Source organism: Gossypium arboreum, chromosome 10 (genome assembly GCF_025698485.1).
Source record: "Gossypium arboreum isolate Shixiya-1 chromosome 10, ASM2569848v2, whole genome shotgun sequence".
NCBI lineage: Eukaryota > Viridiplantae > Streptophyta > Magnoliopsida > Malvales > Malvaceae > Gossypium > Gossypium arboreum.
In genome coordinates, this window is record NC_069079.1 from 127785034 (window position 1) to 127803893 (window position 18860).

General features: G+C 32.7%; 2 protein-coding genes and 1 long non-coding RNA gene across 9 annotated transcripts; all 3 read left to right on the plus strand.

Annotated features, from left to right (window-relative positions):
* Positions 1–2469: 2469 nt before the first annotated feature.
* On the plus strand, positions 2470–6367 carry LOC108461390 (triosephosphate isomerase, cytosolic). Its single transcript, XM_017761228.2, has 9 exons — positions 2470–2663; positions 2917–2992; positions 3717–3840; positions 4157–4241; positions 4376–4508; positions 5019–5113; positions 5279–5357; positions 5929–6011; positions 6100–6367. Exons 1-9 carry the CDS (start codon positions 2625–2627, stop codon positions 6148–6150), a joined length of 765 nt encoding a protein of 254 aa, XP_017616717.1. The 5' UTR covers positions 2470–2624; the 3' UTR covers positions 6151–6367.
* Positions 6368–9008: 2641 nt separating this feature from the next.
* Positions 9009–14281, plus strand: LOC108463773 (DEAD-box ATP-dependent RNA helicase 42-like). Of its 7 annotated transcripts, XR_008272583.1 has the most exons (6): positions 9009–9161; positions 9326–12666; positions 12977–13075; positions 13351–13401; positions 13672–13725; positions 13842–14281. XR_008272583.1 is itself a non-coding variant. In XM_053020518.1 (3 exons), the coding sequence occupies exon 2, from the start codon at positions 9338–9340 to the stop codon at positions 12662–12664; it is 3327 nt and encodes a 1108-aa protein (XP_052876478.1). In that variant the 5' UTR covers positions 9009–9161; positions 9326–9337; the 3' UTR covers positions 12665–12666; positions 13842–14281. The 7 variants fall into 7 exon arrangements, 1 of the variants encoding a protein (XP_052876478.1); XR_008272582.1 differs by lacking the exon at positions 13351–13401 and having other exon boundaries at positions 13672–13762; XR_008272579.1 differs by lacking the exon at positions 13351–13401.
* Positions 14282–14901: 620 nt separating this feature from the next.
* Positions 14902–15888, plus strand: LOC128282336 (uncharacterized). The gene is made up of 3 exons (XR_008272588.1): positions 14902–14918; positions 15096–15206; positions 15299–15888. It is a non-coding gene; the product is annotated as an uncharacterized LOC128282336 (long non-coding RNA).
* Positions 15889–18860: the final 2972 nt, after the last annotated feature.

Genomic DNA, 18860 nt, shown 5'->3' on the forward strand with positions numbered 1-18860 from the left:
ACCATTTTTTCTATTAAAATATTATCATTTATTTATTTACACTTTATTCAATCAAAACTTTTGTAAAAAATCTCTATAAATAAGAATCATGTTCAAACATATTTACACCTATTATTGAGCATTGTTATTCTATGTGAAAATAGTAATAGTTTATTTTTTAAATAAAATTTATTTTATGGGGAAATCTCATAGTTTCCATTTACTTAAATTTTTTCATGTTGTACACTTGGTTCATTTTGTTTGACCCACTTTCAAAGCAAATTGGGGTTCAATGACAGGAAAGCATATCAATAAATTAAAATTCGAGAAATGACCTACAACACCTCATACAAACCACAAGTTCTATTTTGTTCAATAGAATATTGTTATGAATATCATAAAACTTGATTTTAAGAAAACAATTTAAGCTTCCATTATGCTTAAAAACTTTATTTTCTAAACCAAAATTTCTAACACAACGTACTTAGGGATAACCATCGGTTCACTTGACTTGCCTCCCCTCCCCCAATTCCCTCTCTCCCTTCTTTTCTTCCATCCCTGTCTCCCTCCCTAATTGTTTTCTTCCCTTCCGACATTACTCCTCTCTTCTCCTATTTCCATCTTCTTCAACCTCTTAAGCTCTTAATCAACATTGCTTTTATCACTGTGGCCTCTCTTGCATAAACAATTTTCTTGGCCTAAATTTTTTTTTCTTCCACAGGTTAGAATACATCCCCAACTGGCATAAATGACCACAAACTTGTTCATTGGTATAAAAACTCACTAAGAACACTTCAAGACTCAGGAGATGAACATCCAAGTATAGAAATCAAGAGAAAAGTCTTCAATTATTGATTTTCTTCTTTTTCTTTTGTACATATCTTTTAGGTACTTATTGTTAGATATTTCTATAATTTTCAATTCCATTATTCAAGGGAGATAACACTTGTAAGCACACACTTTTGAGAAGTCCTTACTATTTACATCTTTCCTCTTTGTTGTAAAGAGTTACTTAAGGTTTTTGAGGTTTCAAAACCTTAAGTGATTGGCAAAAGATTTCTAGTTGAGCCACAAAAGTTAGAGGGTTGTATTTAAGTAATAAAATCTAGGAGAAGGTTTTATCTTATCTTTTGTAAAACGATAGAAATTGTAAATGTTATACATTTTCCTTGAAAGATAGTAATTCTTACAGTGAGTTGGAAAAATTCATAATTAAGGTATACTACGGTAGTAGAGGTAACGAATGAGTGATAAAAAGGTAACAATTCGATCACGTTAATGGTTATTACGTAAATTTTAAAAATTAGATGGTCAAAACGTGATTTTATATAAAAGTTAAGAACAATTGATGTGATTTACCCTTTTAATATTTAGTCAATACCATGAGAAAGCAACCTCACAATAGAGACCACAGCTAACTCCACGAAAAATATTCTCAAAAAGAAAAATTCACAAAATATAAGATTTCATGATTTGTGGCCAATAAACAACAAAAATGTTGAAATATTTCAACAGTGTTCATTAAAATGTCACTATCACGCATAATATAAATTAAATAAAATATTGGATGAAATGTTAAAATTATTAAAGCTATAAAATTCATTATGTATTAAGTTTAAATCTTACTATTAATTTTTTACTAATTTAGAAAATATAAAAAATAAAAATTTATTGTGATAATATAATTTACTTTATGAAATAAATAAATTTTAAATAATTTATCAATTGAATTGGTCTCGATTAACTTGTAAGTCCAACTTAATTAAAGACTAAAAATGCATATAAATTAGTAAAGTAATATTATTTTAACATATTATTAAAAGATAATATTACGAGAAATTAATTTTTGAACAATTTCTGATTATATATGTTTTTTGACATAATATTTATAATTATTTATAGTTTCTACCCAATTTAAAAATAAAATAATAATATATTTCAACGTCATCAAGTCATGTCTTATTTCATAAACAATAATATTTATACCAATAAATATAAGACTCGATCAACTATAAGAAATGAATTTAAACCCATTTCCACTTATATTTCAAGGGTTTTTAACATTCTAAAAGACTAATATTTTAAAAACATTATAAAATAAGCTAAATTCATATTAGTAAAAAAATGAAAAAAGATTTAAAAGATGAAGATTAATATACTATTTTATTTAAAATAATGTTAACATCATGCAAAAATATAAAATCGATAGCTTATTTACATTTTCCAATATATTTAAAAAGAAAATAATTGATTGGCTAATAGGTAGCAAAATTCATAAAAAGTAAACTAAAATAAAATGCCCACCACAATCATCAAAGTTGCGCATGACCCATGATGCCGAAAACGCATCAGTATGGAGTGGTGGACGTTAAAGGTTCCGTACCTAATCCTGTGGGCCCCACTATACACGGGCCTAAAAATCCGAAAACCCGATCCGTCTTTCAGTTTTACTTAATTACCCCTAATCTCTTCCAGGAACATTCGAATCTATTGGATATAACAGTACTTTCACTTTAATACAATTTTTTAATTTTTTATATATCAATCCAGAAGCGACCAAAGCGAAGGCCAAAATTCTGCTCAAGCTTTGTTGAGACTTTGAACTGAACTTTGCTGAATTTTCGTGATCGTCGAGAAAGAAAATTATGGGAAGGAAATTCTTCGTCGGCGGAAATTGGAAATGCGTGAGTATCTCTCTTCGGATTTTTGCATTATTTTTTATTTTTATTTTTTTGCGGAAGTATTTCAAGAATTTGATTGAGATTAGAATCGGGTGATCTATTTTTTGTTTGATTTTACAATTATTATTTAATCGTGTTAGGGAAAATTTGCTATTCTTGATAGACCTTTAATAATATAACGATGTATGATTTTTCTTGTTCGGTCATATAAACAAGTGAACTTGATGTCTAATTTGAAGCGATAATTTTTTTGTAGAATGGAACCACTGAGGAAGTGAATAAGATTGTGAGTACTTTGAATGCTGGAGAGGTGCCTTCTCCGGATGTTGTTGGTAAGCCAATTGATTTACTATTAAAAAAAAATTCAGGTTGAGTTTGGAAAATTGGATTTCGAAAGAGGGATTAAGATTTGAAAAGTAGTATAAATTGTGTAAAAAAGCACATTAAAATGTTTCATTCATGATTATTTTCCAAAGTCATGGATTTGTTGGATGACTATTCACTGGTGAATTTGAAATACCTGTAAGTATTTGTGAGTGTGAAAATCATGTTTAATGCATTTCAAAAGGTAATCATATTGAATTTTAATTCATTATATATTATGCTTGCATTCCATTCTCACAATTTATAAAGAAATAAAAAAATTTAAAATCCATGCTCTCAAACATAGCGTTTGAACTTGATTTGTACTGCAGTTTTGAAGCATTTATCATTGATGGAAACACTAAAATTCATAAAAAAATGTTGTCTATTTGCTTTTTTTCATTTTCTTATAAAAGAAATTTATAGAGTTTGCACCATGGATCTACTCAAATTTCATTATTGTTTTCCTGTTTTCTTTAGGTTCAATTTAATCATACAGTTACCTAGCAGTTTTCTGACTGATTTCCTTGATAAGCATTGGATTTGGTAATTGGATCAGTGATGTTTTGCCTCTTGTATTGTTATACTTGTTGTTTTCTTTGCTACAATTAGTTTCTCTTTTTTTGTTATCAAAACTCAAAAGGGATGATATAATGGATGGCTAATTTGGAATAACATGCTTTCCTTATACAGAGGTTGTGGTTAGCCCTCCATTTGTGTTCCTTCCTTTGGTAAAAACTTCACTGAGACCTGATTTCCATGTCGCTGCACAAAATTGTTGGGTCAAGAAGGGAGGTGCTTTCACTGGTGAAGTTAGGTATGCCCTCATTTCCTTTATACTATTACTTTTGTTTTAGCCTTTCCATACCTTTTATTTTGTTCTTCAATCGACTTTCCCTTTCGATTCTTTGGGTTAAGATGCTATTCTGCTTTTGCTTAACCAGACATTTAGTGTCTTTTTTCTGTTTCATAGGAACAAATAAAATATTGACAGGCAAAGAAAGGATAATGTGTATATATATTTGAGGCTTTGAGCAAATGCTTCACATCAGTGAAATTTGATACAGCCATTAGTTTGGTTTGCTTTACGGATGAGAGATCTTTTAAGTTATGAATTCTGTTTTAATTTTCAGTGCGGAGATGCTTGTCAATTTGAGCATTCCTTGGGTTATTATTGGTCATTCTGAGAGGAGACTTATTTTGAAGGAGTCAAATGAGGTAACTTGTGTTTGATCGGACTATAAATACTGACATCTGTTATATTTCCAATACTATGACTGATACTCATTTTTTCTTATCAGTTAAACTTTCAGCATTTTGTTAACTTCACAATTTTGGTTCATTTGTTTTAGTTCGTTGCGGATAAGGTTGCTTATGCACTTTCTCAAGGCTTGAAGGTGATAGCTTGTATTGGGGAAACACTTGAGCAACGTGAAGCAGGATCTACTGTGGCGGTTGTTGCTGAACAAACTAAAGCAATTGCAGGTATGTATTTAATGCCTTCTTTACCTTTATAAAGCCCCTGGTGCAATTCTTTTGGTGATACTCTAAACTTACACATGGCAAGGTAGCAGATGTTGTGTCAATGACTTGGTGTCACCAATATTTGTCAATTATTTAGATGCTCATGCTATATTTGTTCTATCACATGCATTGTTGCAGCGATTTCTTTCCGTATGTTCTATTCTCACTTCTCTCGAGAGAAGTCTATTTTGAACATCTAAACATTATGAAATATTTCATGCCTTTCTGCATTGTACTCTTGTTGCTGCATATTTATTTAGTGTCAGATATTTTTATTTTCAAAATAATGTTTGTTTATGACTGTATTCCATTGATATTCATGTGAAAATGAGCGATTACTCGCCTTGGTATCAGTATATTTCAGTACACACTCTGGTCTTTTTTAAAAAAATGCTATTTTTGCATCACTAAATTGAGACTGCTACAAAATCTAAGCATAGGTTGGGTTTCCTGTGTAATTTCCAATGGCAGCAAAAATATCAAACTGGACTGATGTCGTTTTGGCATATGAGCCTGTGTGGGCTATTGGAACCGGGAAGGTTGCTACTCCAGCTCAAGCTCAGGAAGTAAGTTAGGCTGTTTTAATTTTAGAACCTCAACATTATTATGTATGCAATATAGAAAAGCCTATGGCATAATTTGCGTTCAATTTCTAGGAATAATGTGGATTGTCTTGTACATAATTTTCCTCTGTGAAGTTTTTACTTACAAAGTTTTTATGTCTGTAATAGGTACATTTTGAGTTGAGGAAATGGCTTCAGGCTAATGTTAGTCCCGATGTTGCTGCATCAACCCGGATTATTTATGGAGGTATTTCACATCATCCTTTTACTCTTGCCTTTCTTTTTGAGACTTCATATTCTTAAGATATTCAACTTAATAGTTCATAAACAAAAATATGCTTCTGTAAAATATTAAGAAAGGCTTGCCCTTATTTACAGGTTAAATAAGAAAGCTAGATTCTCAAGTACCCATGTTGCTTCAATATATTTTCTAAGTACCTGTGTCCACGACTATGTGTTTGACTTGTATTCGGATATGACTCTCTATTGGCCTTCTGAATATGTAAAAACTTTAAAAAGACTGAATATACCCATATTGGACATATGCTAGTATCTAACATTCACACCCGAGTCCTAGTAACATAGCTTTTAACAATAGTGAATACAAGGTTTAACCCAGTTGTGGCTCATTCAACCACCTTAACTAGGTGACATCCTATTGGTTTACGATTCGAATCTCAACATCTGTCGTCTCCTTTTGTATTCCTAAACTGTGACCTTTTTTTAATACAAAAATCCCTTAATCTATAGCAAAATACAAGTAGTTTTCTTCCCGGTTTCTTGCTCTTGTTATGAACTGGATGCCCTATTATTTTCAGGGTCCGTCACTGCTGCAAACTGCAAGGAACTAGCAGCTAAGCCTGATGTTGATGGTTTCTTGGTTGGTGGAGCTTCACTTAAGGTAAAAAAATATTGATACTTCTCCTCCTCTCCTTCTCTTCTATTTATTTCGGTATGATATTTATCATGTTATGTTGTACCATTGGCAGCCGGAGTTCATTGATATCATAAAATCAGCTGAGGTGAAGAAGAATGCCTAAGGTTTTCGGTTGGAAGCTTTTAGAGTACTTGCAGTAGCTGTTGCTTGGGAATGGAAGGTTTAGGATCTGTTCCATAATAAGAGTTTTATAAAGAAAATGAAATACTAATTTTCAAGGAATAATTCATGCTTTTATTCACACCAGTACCTTAGACTGGATTTTCTGTACTCTTAACAATTTTAGTGTTTCCCGAGAAATGCATTTTTCATTTCAATAAGTTTTATTTCCATAATTTTCTTTTATCTCAGTCCGGCCATGCATTTGTACACACACACACACACACACACACATAATCCATTTGTAGGTTAGAAAATTAACATTGCAATTAAGCATTTGTAGTGTAGCATAGGATGTAATCAGGTTGACTTCAGCTTAAATTCAACTCAAAACTTGGCTAGAATTTAATAAACCAAGTATCAATTTTTAATCGAAATTGAGTAATTTATAAATAATAAAAAAATAAATTTATCTTACTATATATATTTAAATAATTTTGTTATAAGTTCTTATCATAGTGGTTTTGTTTGACACAATGCTTAAAATTATCATAACCCTTCTTTAACCTATAAATAATAAGATAATGTGTTTTGGTACATTTAAATTCACGTTCTTTTGCACTAATAACGATTTTTTCTCAAGTTTTGTATAAATTTTAATCTCAAATATGTATTTTTTTATTTTATTATTCTATTTTTAAATTAAAAAATTTCTACTGAGGATATTTATCAAAACTTAAAGTTTATATCTCAAAACCTTTTATTACAAAGCCAAAAGAATTATTATTTCTCTCTTTCATGTATAATGTATTATTATATATCAATAATGTATAAATAATTTAAAACCAAAAGCTTATGAAAATAATAAGATATTTACATTTATAAGTTAAGTGTGAGATAAAGAAGTGTTCTCTAGTTGAGGTGAGATTAAAAATTAATTGTGTAAACAATTGTCATGTCAATAAAATCAGTATGTCATGAGTCAAAAATTAGATTTTCATATGAACTAGGAGTCTAAAACCTTATAATATAATATACTAATTCTCTTTCTGGTGTGATGCACAGAATTATGGTGTACATTGTTTAATTTTTAAAAAATTATGTATATAATTTTTTGCTAATATTATAATAAAAATAAAAATATATTTTTGTGATAATATTTATTTATAAAATCAGACTTCAGAACATTACAATATTAAACTTGTTTTTTTATATAATTATTTTGAACAAAATAAAATTTATAATTACTTAAATAATTTATTTGATGTTTGACTGAAAGATGTTTCTTAAATTTCAAAAGGCTGAAAACAACGAGGACTTAAATTGTGATTTAGGAATATTGAGCACTTTAAATAATTTAAGAAAACATGGATGGGTTTAAAATGAATTTACCCATTCATAAAAGCTATAAATTTCTAATTTATTACCTTAAGTCCATTTATTCTAATTAATGAACGAATGTTTTTTTCTTGTTTATTTATTTCTAAAATTATTGTTTTTAAATTGACAATAAAATTAAAAGCAAATTTATTGTTTTAAATAAATGATTATAAAAAATTATTTATAACCATTAATTTAAGAAAATAACCGTGTAATGATCACGATATATATTTAATTAATATAAATTTATATAAATTGAAAATTAATTAATTTTTATTTTAAATTTAAATATACATTTGAAATAATATTATTTTAAAATTTCAAAAATTTAATAGTTTTATAGAATTAAATGTTAACCCTTTAATATGACCTTATTTTTCTTATCAATTTTATAAAACTTGTACAATGCAAAGTGTGTAATTTAAATATTTTAAATATTTAAATTTATAAATTTTGATATTATTCAAATAATGTATTATAATTTTAAAATAACAAAATTTGTGATAAATAATACAATTGTCATATGTTATCATAATAGATGTCAATAGATTAGGTCTCCATGTCACGTAAAACATAAAACTTTGTAATAATATATATATATATATATGATGAGACTTATTTTTCTAAATTATAAAATATTTATGAAATGATAAAATGCTATAAAATTGTAAAAGTTCATATTTTTCAAAATTCTAAAAATTCGGAAATTCTAAAAGGAATCTAAAAATTAAAATCACAAGTCCAAAACAAATAATACCATCCAATAAATTCACCTTCGACTTTGAAAATAAATAAATAGACTTAATATAATATTTAGTATACTTATATTTTCTTTTACTTAATTTGGTACTTAAATTTAACATTTTTTAATTTGACACCTAAACTTTTTTGGGCCCAATTTAGTACTCGAACTTGACATTTTTCTTCTAATTTTGTACCTAAGCTTTTTTAGGTTCAAATTGGTACCTAAATTTATTAAATGTTATATAAATTACGTAAAATACTAACGGTGTTATTTTTTTGTCATGCTATAAAAATATTATCAGATTGGAGGAAATTCATGTTAAAAAATAGGTATTGAGCTATTCTTAACTAATTAATATTAAATAAGAAAAAATTTTAAAACCCAAATTAAAAGAAATTTATTATTTTTAATTAATAAAATAATAAAATAAATAAAAATAAAAGTAATTAAACATATAAAGTACAAAAATATTATATCATCTGTCACACGTGGAGTAATTTGTAAAACATTTGAAAAGTACCAAATTGAACAAAAAAACTTAAGTACCAATTTAGGAAAAAAGATTCAAATTCACGTATCAAATTGAACCCCAAAAATATTATGTATTTATGTACCAGCTTAATAAAAATGTAATTTAAGTATCAAATTAAGAAAAAGTGTTAAAGTTTGGAAAAAAAAAAAGGTTTAGGGACTAAATGTTAATGTAAGCTGAATAAATAAAAGAAATAAAAAAACCGGCCCAGTTCAAAATTCAGCCCCATATATAAGCTTAAAAAAAAAAAAAACACTCGAAAACAATTCATTTACGCATACAGCAAGAACAAATAGAAGCAGGGACACGGAACAAAGGGAATCGTGTTCGTGCATTGAAGAACAAGAGTTGGTGACTAGTGAGTCCAGTTCCATTATTTATTTTTATTTTTGTTTTAATTTCATTTTTTAACATTTAGTTATTCGATTCTTTTATGTTTATTTGCAAATCCCTAATTCATTTTTTGTTCTAGGGTTTGGTTTTAACGTAAACCTAAGGAGTTTGATTTTATTTTGGTTTTAGGGTTTTCGAGAAATGGAAGATTCAGAAAAGAGAAGGCACCGTGAGAGAAGAGATAGGGATAGGGATAGGGATCGAGAACGGCGTCGTTCCGAGAGGGAGAAGAGCAGCGATTCCGATAGAGAAAAGGAGAGGGAAAAAGAAAAGCATCGAGATAGGGGAAGGGAAAGGAAAGATAGGGAACGAGAGAAGGAAAAGGAGAGGGAAAGAGCTAGGGAGAAGGAAAGGGAAAGGGAAAAGCGTGAAAGGGAAAGGGAAAGGGAAAGGGAAAGAGAAAGGGAGAAGAGGGAAAGAGAAAGAGAAAGAGAAAGGGAAAGGGAAAAAGAGAGGGAGAGGGAAAAGAAGGCGAGGGAAAAGGAGAAGAGGAGGGAATATAATAGTGATGATAGCAAGGAGGAGAAGGAACGGCATAGAAAGCGGCGAAGGAGGGAACGGGATGACGAAGATGACGGTAACGATGATTATAAGGAGAGGGAGAGTAAATCGAATAGGGGAGAGAGTCCTGTTAGGAAAAAGAGCGGTGAAGATGAGTTGGAGAAGAAAGGGAAGAAAAGTAGGGAAGAAGAAATGGAAGATGAGCAGCGTAAATTGGATGAGGAGATGGAGAAAAGGAGGAGGAGGGTTCAAGAATGGCAGGAGTTGAGGAGGAAGAAGGAAGAAATGGAGAGGGAGAAACGTGGGGAAGGGAATGCGGTTGAAGAGGAGGAGGCTAAGGTTGGTAAAGCTTGGACTCTTGAAGGGGAATCGGATGATGATGAAGCGGCTTCTCCAATGAATGCGGAGACGAGTATGGATGTTGATGATAATGAGAATGCTAAGCCTGATGGTAAGGAAACTGGAGATGCAATGCTTGAAGGTGGGAATTCTGAGGATGGAAAAGATAAAATGGTTGTTGACCAAAATGGGGAGAATGGGGTTGCTGAGAATGATGATGAAATTGACCCATTAGACGCATTTATGAATTCAATGGTGTTACCTGAAGTTGAGAAGCTAAGTAATGCAGTTGTTGATCCTCCTCCTAGTGATAACAATGGAAACCTGAAGACTGATAAAAAAGATGGCTTGAGTAATGGTGGACAGCAGCAGCCGAAGAAAGGTTCGAACAAGGCACTTGGGAGAATCATTCCCGGCGAAGATTCGGATTCGGATTACGGGGATGTTGAGAATGATGAAGAGAATTTAGAAGATGAAGACGATGATGAGTTCATGAAAAGGGTAAAGAAGACAAAAGCTGAAAAACTATCGATTGTAGACCATTCAAAGATCGATTATAAACCATTCAGGAAAAATTTCTATATTGAAGTTAAGGAGATATCTAGAATGACACCTGAGGAAGTGTCTGCTTATAGGAAGGAATTGGAATTGAAGTTACATGGAAAGGATGTGCCGAAACCAATCAAAACCTGGCATCAAACTGGACTCACAAGTAAAATATTAGAGACAATAAGGAAGCTAAATTATGAGAAGCCAATGCCAATTCAAGCTCAGGCACTGCCTGTAATCATGAGTGGTCGAGACTGCATTGGTATAGCAAAAACTGGCTCTGGTAAAACCCTTGCTTTTGTGTTACCTATGTTAAGGCATATTAAAGATCAGCCACCTGTAGTAGCTGGAGATGGGCCTATTGGACTCATTATGGCACCCACAAGGGAGCTTGTACAGCAGATTCATAGTGACATAAAGAAGTTCACCAAGGTAATGGGAATCAGATGTGTTCCTGTCTATGGAGGTTCTGGTGTTGCCCAGCAGATTAGTGAATTAAAAAGGGGAACAGAGATTGTTGTATGTACTCCAGGTAGGATGATTGATATACTTTGTACCAGTGGGGGAAAAATTAGTAATCTTCGTAGAGTGACATACTTGGTTCTGGATGAAGCTGACAGAATGTTTGATATGGGTTTTGAACCTCAAATCACTCGAATTGTTCAAAATATTCGACCCGATCGCCAAACTGTACTATTTTCTGCTACTTTCCCTCGCCAGGTTGAGATTTTGGCACGGAAAGTGTTGAATAAACCTGTTGAAATACAGGTTGGTGGGAGAAGTGTTGTGAACAAGGACATAACCCAGTTGGTTGAGATGAGGCCAGAAAGTGAAAGGTTCCTAAGATTGTTAGAACTTCTAGGTGAATGGTATGAGAAGGGGAAAATTCTGATTTTTGTCCACACTCAAGAAAAGTGTGATGCTTTGTTCAGGGATTTGCTCAAACATGGTTACCCTTGTCTGTCACTTCATGGGGCCAAGGATCAGACTGATCGGGAGTCCACCATTTCTGATTTTAAGAGCAATGTTTGCAATTTGTTGATTGCAACAAGTGTTGCAGCTAGGGGTTTAGATGTAAAGGAGCTTGAATTAGTGATTAATTTTGATGTCCCAAATCATTATGAAGATTATGTTCACCGTGTTGGTAGGACTGGTAGAGCTGGGCGGAAAGGCTGTGCTATCACATTTATCTCTGAGGATGATGCAAGATATGCACCGGATCTCGTAAAAGCTTTAGAACTCTCTGAGCAAGTTGTTCCTGATGACCTGAAAGCTCTCGCAGATGGCTTTATGGCAAAAGTCAATCAGGGACTTGAGCAGGCTCATGGAACAGGTTATGGTGGAAGTGGTTTTAAATTCAATGAAGAGGAGGATGAAAAGAGAAAAGCAGCAAAGAAAGCACAAGCAAAAGAATATGGGTTTGAGGAAGACAAATCAGACTCGGAAGATGAAGATGAAGGGGTGCGGAAGGCAGGTGGTGACATCTCACAGCAGACAGCACTTGCTCAGATAGCTGCCATGGCTGCTGCCTCCAAAGCTAGTACTGCTTTGATGCAGAATCCTCTATCATCTGGCCAACTGCTTCCCAATGCTGTATTGCCTATTTCTCTTCCTGGTGTACTTGGTGTCTCAATGCCTGGGACTGCAGCAGTTGTTCCTGGTAGTGGGCTGTCTGGTCTTCCAAATGAAGAGGCTGCTCGAAAAGCTGCACTGCAAGCTGCTCTCAATTTACAGCATAACCTAGCAAAGATTCAAGCCGATGTTATGCCTGAACATTATGAAGCTGAGTTGGAGATTAATGAATTCCCACAAAATGCTCGATGGAAGGTTACCCACAAGGAAACTTTGGGCCCAATATCGGAATGGACTGGAGCTGCTATTACTACAAGGGGCCAGTATTTCCCACCTGGTCGGATCCCAGGACCAGGAGAACGCAAGCTTTACTTGTTCATTGAAGGACCTACTGAGTTATCTGTTAAGAGAGCTAAGGCAGAACTGAAACGTGTGCTGGAAGACATCTCACACCAGTCCTTGCAACTTCCTGGTGGGACTCAACCCGGCAGATACCAAGTTTTGTAGATGTAAGAACTCATATCCAACTAATTATAGGGATAAACTTTCTACATTAGCTTTTCCGTATATCTGCATTGTTTGTTGTTCATATTCAAATTTTTTACCCTTTAATTATGCTTTAACTAGTTACTTGTTGCAAAAGTTCGCTGTTGCTTAATTTTCTAACAATAGTGGAACTGTAGTTCTTCTGATAAGAAAGTCAAATAGGAGTTAAGTATGGAACCTAATATATTTATTAAAGGCAAGTCTGGATTGATCTTGGATTTATCTTTGGTACAAGGAATAAACTAGTAAAATACACGCTCTTCTCTTGCATAGATTGTTGGATTTGTGGTTGGACTTGTCACTCAGACCCAAAAGTCAATCTTCATGATGGCGTTCCTCTTCGTGTGATTCAAGACTCGCATCCTCTTCGGGGTATGAAACTAAACGATATTTGTTAAGTAAAAATGGCCATAAAACTAGTACTATTATTCTAACGGGGAAAAGCTAATGATGGATTTTTAGGTGGTTTGCTAATTAATTGACATATATATGACTGAGGCAACATAATTTGGTAGAATTAATTCGTTGGGAAATAAGTAATTTAACTAAATGAATCTATAAGGATGTGAAATAAGGACTTTTGTCATGCATCAGGTAAGTTTTATTATCTTATATATCAAGGACTGATTCCTTTGTTTTATTTCCAGATGCTTGGTGTAATCCCCTGTCAATCAAGTGACAGCTTATGACCTCCATAAGTTATATTTCTCTTTGATTTTCTTTCTAACTGTCAAATCGTGATGTTTGAGACTCATGAGCTCTTCTTGAATGATCTCTATTAATTCTTGTGACTTGCTTTTGATTTCTCTACATATATATATGCAGTTATTTGGTTAACCTCATAAATCTCTGGTAGAATCATAAATAAATATGCTGTTTCATATTGTTGTCGTTTCTGATGTTTCAGAAGTTTTCTTATTCTCTCTTTCTAGAGTCTTATGCTTTTATGTTTCAATTTCTTGTCGCAGAGATTATATCCATTACTAGCTCTCATCTTCATTATGGGAGGAACTTTCGCAAAAGTACTAGCTGATAAAGGCTGATTTTCTTACATGCATGGTTAACCTTTCATTTAATAATGGTGATTAACAAGGCTTCTTTTTTTTTCTTTTTTATTTTTTTTTCTCTTGTTTTTCAGGTCTGAGGACTGGAGATGTAAGCCTATTATTTTCAGATTTTTGGAGCACGTTGTTTCGGGTTTTGTGCATTCTGATGCATTGCCTCGGTCAACCTGACCCCGGATTCACTAGTCCTTTAGTCAGTTTTATATGGATGGTGGTTTGAATCCTGCTTCTGAGTGCTTGCTCGAGAAATTGGTGTTAACTGAAAGTCAAATCATGGAACAAGATGCTTTAGTTCCAGAACCATATGATATGAATTGATGAAGTTTCTTTTCTTTTATGGTCAAAAAGTATTCGATGATGTTCCTATACTATTAAATTACTCTTTTGATGAGGAAGATGATGTATTTTTTTTTCTTTTTTCATGTCTTAGGTGTTACTGATAACATTTTGCTCCGTAATGCGAACTTCCATGCTATATCTCAAGAGGATCAATCTGAGATTGCATTTTGGTTTATGTGGATGTTCTTGGATCTCGGAAAGTTGACTCTTTAACTATATTTTGTTCTTTAACTGAGTTTTTTCCTTTCTTGAAGGTAGTATATATGTTTGATCTGAAGTTGTGAACAGCATATAGCAAAAGCCTGCAGGGTTGCTTGGTTGGAGTTCTATTTGTGTGTTTCTGGTACGATTTTGCCGGTATGATGGTCAGCTTTTTCGAACAAACGGACTTGAGCTTCTCAGACGAAAAGGTATCCACGGTGCATTCTAGGTTGATGTTTTTGGATCTGCATAATACTCTCTGCTCCTTGCTCAATAGTCGTTATGCTCTTCATGCTCTGCTTCTCAGTTGTTCTGGACATGTCTACATGATTTATTGTGTATATACCTTGAGTGCTTGGTGTTGAATATTTTGTGTTGCATCGATTGTACAGAGTAATATTGAGATTCAAAGAATTGGTTAAACACTAACTGTGACTAAGTTACAATCACAGCACCTGTTCCCACTTTTGAGTTTTGTTCGTCAGCTAGAACAAGCATCTTGGTGAAATATTTTGTTTAATTTTCTAATGGCACAGATCAAATTGGGCGGATGAGGTTTCTTTCGGCCAATCATAAGTTTGCTGCCCCATCTCGATTTCGACCGGAGCTAGGTGAGCCAGAAGAGTTATTTTTTATTTGTCATTGTTAAGCAGTAGTACATTGACACATGTGAGCTCTGTTTAAGCATCTCATTTATATCATCATATTCCCAGATTAGTTCATAGCTTGGATTATGCTTACAGATTCTTCATCGTAGTAGTATTTTCCGACTTGATTAGTTGGTTAAGGTTTTTGAGACTGAAACAGATCAGTGTTTCCCTTGTTGATGTGGCTCCTCCACAAACAGTGAATGTTGACCAACTGGACTGGTCGAGTTTTTCTGAGACAAAAAGTAAAAGGTTTGTATGACCAATCAGAATAATATTTGAGGGAAAATATGAAGTCCATATGCAACTTGATTAGTCGGTTAAGGGTTTTGAGATTGAAACAGATCTGTGTTTCCTTTGCTGATGTGGCTCCTCCACAAACAGTGAACTTGACAGACCGGACTGGCCGAGTTTTTCTGGGACAAAAAGTGGAAGGTTTGTATAAGCAATCAGAATAATATTTGAGGGAAAATATGAAGTCCATATGCAACTTGATTAGTCGGTTAAGGGTTTTGAGATAGAAACAGATCTGTGTTTGCCCTGTTGATGTGGCTCCTCCACAAACAGTAAACGTTGACTGACCGGACTGGTTGAGTCTTTCTGGGACAATAAGTAAAAGGTTTGTATAGTCTATCAGAATAATATTTGAGGGAAAATATGAAGTCCATATGCAACTTGTGGTATACTCAGGTCAGTATAATCAAAAATTTTTAAGGCAGCGTAGTGAAGAAAATCCTAACCATTGTTCACATATTACTCCCTATGATGACTTTTGAGGACTTTGTTTATAGCATTGTTGTTGATGCAGCTTGAGGACAAAACCTGCATTTCGCTATTAACACAGTTTAGCTTCATGCTAAATCATTATGACTTGGTTTAGGTTGGTCCATTCTGACTCAAATTCGTTAATCATAATTTACATTCGATTTAACTAGATTTTATCATAGAAGTTCAATTTAGGCCCTATTTGTGTTGAAAAAAAATTAAAAAATTAAAATTCAGCAATTTATTTTGAACATGTTTGATAATTCACAATAAAAATTAAAAGATAGGTTTTTCTTTTAAAAGGTATAAAAGTTGTAAGTAAATCTTTCAATAGAGAGCAGATTTAATTATTTTTATTTTAATTTGTTTTTTAAGATTCTCAGTATATAATTTTAAGTAAAATACCAAATAAATTTTATAATTTAATCAGTACTTAATTTTTAATTTTTATTACTTTTTAGTACATATTCTTATATTCAATTTGAATTTGTAATAATTTAATTTTAAAATAATTTAGAGTTACAATCTTAATTGGCTACATTTGTTCGATTTAATTTTGATTTTAATTTTTAAATAAAAATGGTTGGTAATGTTTATGGTCAAAACTTGTATGCACTATAAACAAAAAAAAACCAATTATTTCAAACCTTAAAACATATATGATCTCAATTTCTACAATTACCATTAGCACAGTAAGTTTTCCTTTTGGTTCATTTTCAACCAATCTTTTGACTATTGAAAATAATTCATATAATAATTTTGATATTATTCCCATTTATATATGTATATATGACTATTCAAATATGAAACATTTTGATATTCCCATTTATAAATTATAATAGTCTCACAGCCCATTTATAAGTACCTTTTGGTATTAGTTACACCACCCACTGATTTATTAATGTTTCTAAAATAACAACTAGCAATAAATTAACATTGATTCAAAAGTTTAAAAAAATGATCACTTTTTTCATCTTATTTAGTCATTTATATTATTTATTTTAGCAAAGATTTCTTTTTACTTATTTTGAGGATGGCTTATTTTGTGTTAAGAGTTTTATTCATGCTTTCAATTTTAAGGTTTAAATTTGTATTAATTATTTTTTATGTTATGTAAAACTATTTTTAATAATTAATACTTGGTTTGATTTTTGAAAATAAAGGTTATTTTCATTTTGAATTTTGGAAAATGAAAAATTGAAGAGAATATGATTGATTGAAAATTTCAAAATTATTGTTGAAAAATGAAAATAAAAATATGTAAAAATTAAGAAAATAACTAAAGAATTGTTTTAAGAAAATGCTTTCTAAAACTGGAAATAAATTAACATTGATTCAAAAGTATTAAAAAAATGATCACTTTTTTCATCTATATGATATTTTGTTGTTGAGTGTTTTTTATGTGTGTTCTCATGGGGGAAAGAATTGGGTATTTATCTGACATTGTTATTATTTATGGAATTGACGTTCTAAGTAGGCTCCATGCATGTCGACATGTATGCTATCCTAGAATTGACATGTGTTCGCTAATTCATTCGTTTGGCTTTGCATCCTCTATTTGCGAGCACTCAGGGACATGTGAACCCTTAATATATCCACCTAGTGGGGTCCAAACTTGGGTCATGGGTTGGTAACCTGAATTATACTTGAGTTTCAGGCTGGCAATACCATAACAATATAGTCCCACTGGCGATTTTAAGAAGGGTTATAAAGTGGCACTTCTTAGAACTAATATTTAAATTTTGAATGGCTTACCAAACATGCATTGGTCACTAGAGTCTAACATTTACCTCGCCATGTGTACGAGAGAATTATACCCGTTCAGTTCTTTTGTCATTGGTTATTCAAATCATTAAAGTATAGGGGCAAAAAATCTTTAAAAGGGGGGTTATAAAGTCGTAAAAATCAATGTTTTAAACATTCTTGTCTGCTACGATTGACGAGGAACATTTTCTTTTAAGGTAAATTTTTGTCAATTTTTACACTTTGGGTATTCTTTACCCTTCTATTACGACCATGCCTAAAAATTAGGGGAGGCAGTAGTCGCCGAGTAATTTCGAGCTATCCATCACAATAGCGTGCTATCCATCACAATAGCGTGCAGCGGTGGTTCCTGTCGAGGTTAATTTCTACGCTTGTACTATGAAGACGGAGGACATGTTTCGAGCCCTAGAAGTGCGAGGGATTAAAATCCCCAATTTCGTTTATAATTTTTCAATTCTTATGAATTTGCATTGTCTGAGCGACACCAGTGACAACAATTTTCTACTTCCCTTCCACGTAATAGTGGTTGGGTTTCATTTGCCTCTTCACCATTTCTTTTGCCACTTACTTGAAGATTACGGGATCGCACCTGTCCAGTTGTCTGGGTTCTCTTGGTGGATCGCACTTGGCCAATTGTTTGGGTTCTCCTGGTGGATTGCGATGGCCTATTTTGTCGATTGTTGTCAACGCGGTACCACTACTCGTTGCTTTTTTAAAACTTGTACCAACTGAAAGCCCACAACAGAGGGAGTTAATAAGGTCTCTACTACTTCACCCCCTGCAAATACGTGGAATCTATAATTTCTAATAAGTGCTCTAACTTCCGTTTGAATTGGGGCAAGTATATTAGGGTGAAGTGTAAGGTCATCGATGACTTCGGTTTTCTCACAGGGTGGTCCTTGCCAAGTAAGGACATGTGTTTAATTCAGCAGAACATTATGACTAGAGAGGGTTGTGTGCAAGTTAAGAGACTCCGCAAGGGCCGCGTTCTAAATTTAGAGGATGTCTTAATCACAATGAATGATGCATTCTGATTCTATCTGGAAAACTTTAGCCCCAATGGATGGAGACCGTGTGATAATAATGAAGTAGTTGATGCTGTTAGGGTGCAGTCTACGAGGTTCACGTGGCCACATAGGGCCAAAAGATGATCTGGGACTGATGTTGTTGGGATACAAAGAAGAACCAATAAATTACTTCTATAGTTATTGTAAAATGAGGCCTCTTCCTTGGTTCTCACTGCCTCCGCCACATTTGGAAAGTGGTGTGAGCCTTAACTTGCTTACTGCTATTTTTTCATCTTAGAATTGTTGGAAGTGTAGGCACAATTTGCGACAATGAGGACAATTCAGAGGAGTTTACTAGTTTTTCGCGCGT

Bases quoted from the DNA above. Each gene is read 5' to 3' on its own strand.
- LOC108461390 (XM_017761228.2), top strand. From the start codon at position 2,625: ATGGGAAGGAAATTCTTCGTCGGCGGAAATTGGAAATGC. The intron at 2,664-2,916 runs GTGAGTATCTCT...ATTTTTTTGTAG, and splicing joins TCGGCGGAAATTGGAAATGC to AATGGAACCACTGAGGAAGT. The intron at 3,841-4,156 runs GTATGCCCTCAT...TTTAATTTTCAG, and splicing joins GCTTTCACTGGTGAAGTTAG to TGCGGAGATGCTTGTCAATT.
- LOC108463773 (XM_053020518.1), top strand. From the start codon at position 9,338: ATGGAAGATTCAGAAAAGAGAAGGCACCGTGAGAGAAGAGATAGGGAT.